The 1,157-nt window shown below is 30.0% G+C and overlaps 1 protein-coding gene across 1 annotated transcript; it reads left to right on the top strand.

The window, feature by feature from the left end:
* Positions 1–579: 579 nt before the first annotated feature.
* Positions 580–720, top strand: Tsp_08075a (type I restriction-modification enzyme, R subunit; the record flags this gene model as incomplete). The annotated part of the gene is made up of 1 exon (XM_003373430.1): positions 580–720. A coding segment is annotated over one exon (141 nt), but the record flags the coding sequence as incomplete, so codon positions are not given.
* Positions 721–1,157: the final 437 nt, after the last annotated feature.

Below are 1,157 nucleotides of genomic sequence, written 5' to 3'. Positions count from 1 at the left end.
GGACGACAAGAAGCAGATCGAGGACGACACGAAGCAGAACAAGAGAAGACAAAGTTCCTGGGACCCCAATTCTGTAGGTCTGGGATTGGGATACTTCGAAAGGGCGAAGTTATCCCATAGTTGTAATTAAGTTAACGACCAACCTACATGGCTGAGTTTTGAATTAATGCAGTACTTGGTCTTTCACGCAGCAAAATTTATGTATGCAACTGCTTTCATGTGTCGAAATAATTTTTGATATTCGTTCATTTTGCAATTTTTGTTTTTCTTTTTTTGCATAGTTTAATTTCCAAAGCAAATTATTTTTATTTTATTGTAATTTTTGTTTTTCTTTTTTTCAATAGTTTAATTTTGTACCATTTCCAAAGCAAATTATTTTTATTTTATTTTTATTTTTCATTTTTTCTCATTAATTTAAACTTTATACTTTCCCTACTTTATACATTTTATTGAATTTCAAATTTCTCCCATTATTTCTTTTGATTTCTTTGATTTTCACTTTTTTCTTCTTATATTGTACATTTTGTCTTTTTCAATTTATTTCTCCAAATATTTTTTCTCTGATTCTTTTATTTTGAGTTTGACTTTGTAAAATCTCTGACACATGAAAAGCATTGCATACAAATAAGTAAACACGTAATAAACCATGGAAAAATAATGGACATGGAGAAGAAGGAGGACAAGTGGAGAAAGCCAAGATCGATGAAAGGATGTGGATAGGTTGGATCGAATCGTTTGTTGGTCAATTCCGTTCGTTGGTCAAGTGAGGTAAGTATTGGCATGTTGGAGAAGATACGATTTGGCGATGTCGAGTGTGGAAAGCTTCTTCATTACAAAAAATACAAAGACACAATACACAGACGTAACAAAAGACCAATACTGCGTTATTTCTTAACGATGATGCTCATGTAGGATTAGTTAAAAAGGGAAAAATCATGTTTGCCATTACTAGTTGCCAGCCAGCAATATTAATTAGTTTATAGGAACAAAAACAAAACAGTTAAAATGGGGGAAAATGAAATAATACACGTAACACAAGTAAATTAATAATCTATTTAAAAGTAAGAAAAAAAAATTTTTTCTTTTAATATAAATCAAGAACAATGCAACAACAACAACAATTCTTTATTAATGAAAAAGTTTATTTTTCAAAAAAA

This window comes from Trichinella spiralis, assembly GCF_000181795.1.
Source record: "Trichinella spiralis strain ISS 195 chromosome Unknown Scfld6, whole genome shotgun sequence".
In the NCBI taxonomy this organism is placed as follows: domain Eukaryota; kingdom Metazoa; phylum Nematoda; class Enoplea; order Trichinellida; family Trichinellidae; genus Trichinella; species Trichinella spiralis.
Note: the sequence above shows the minus strand (reverse complement) of the source record. Positions and strands in the feature narration are given on the sequence as shown.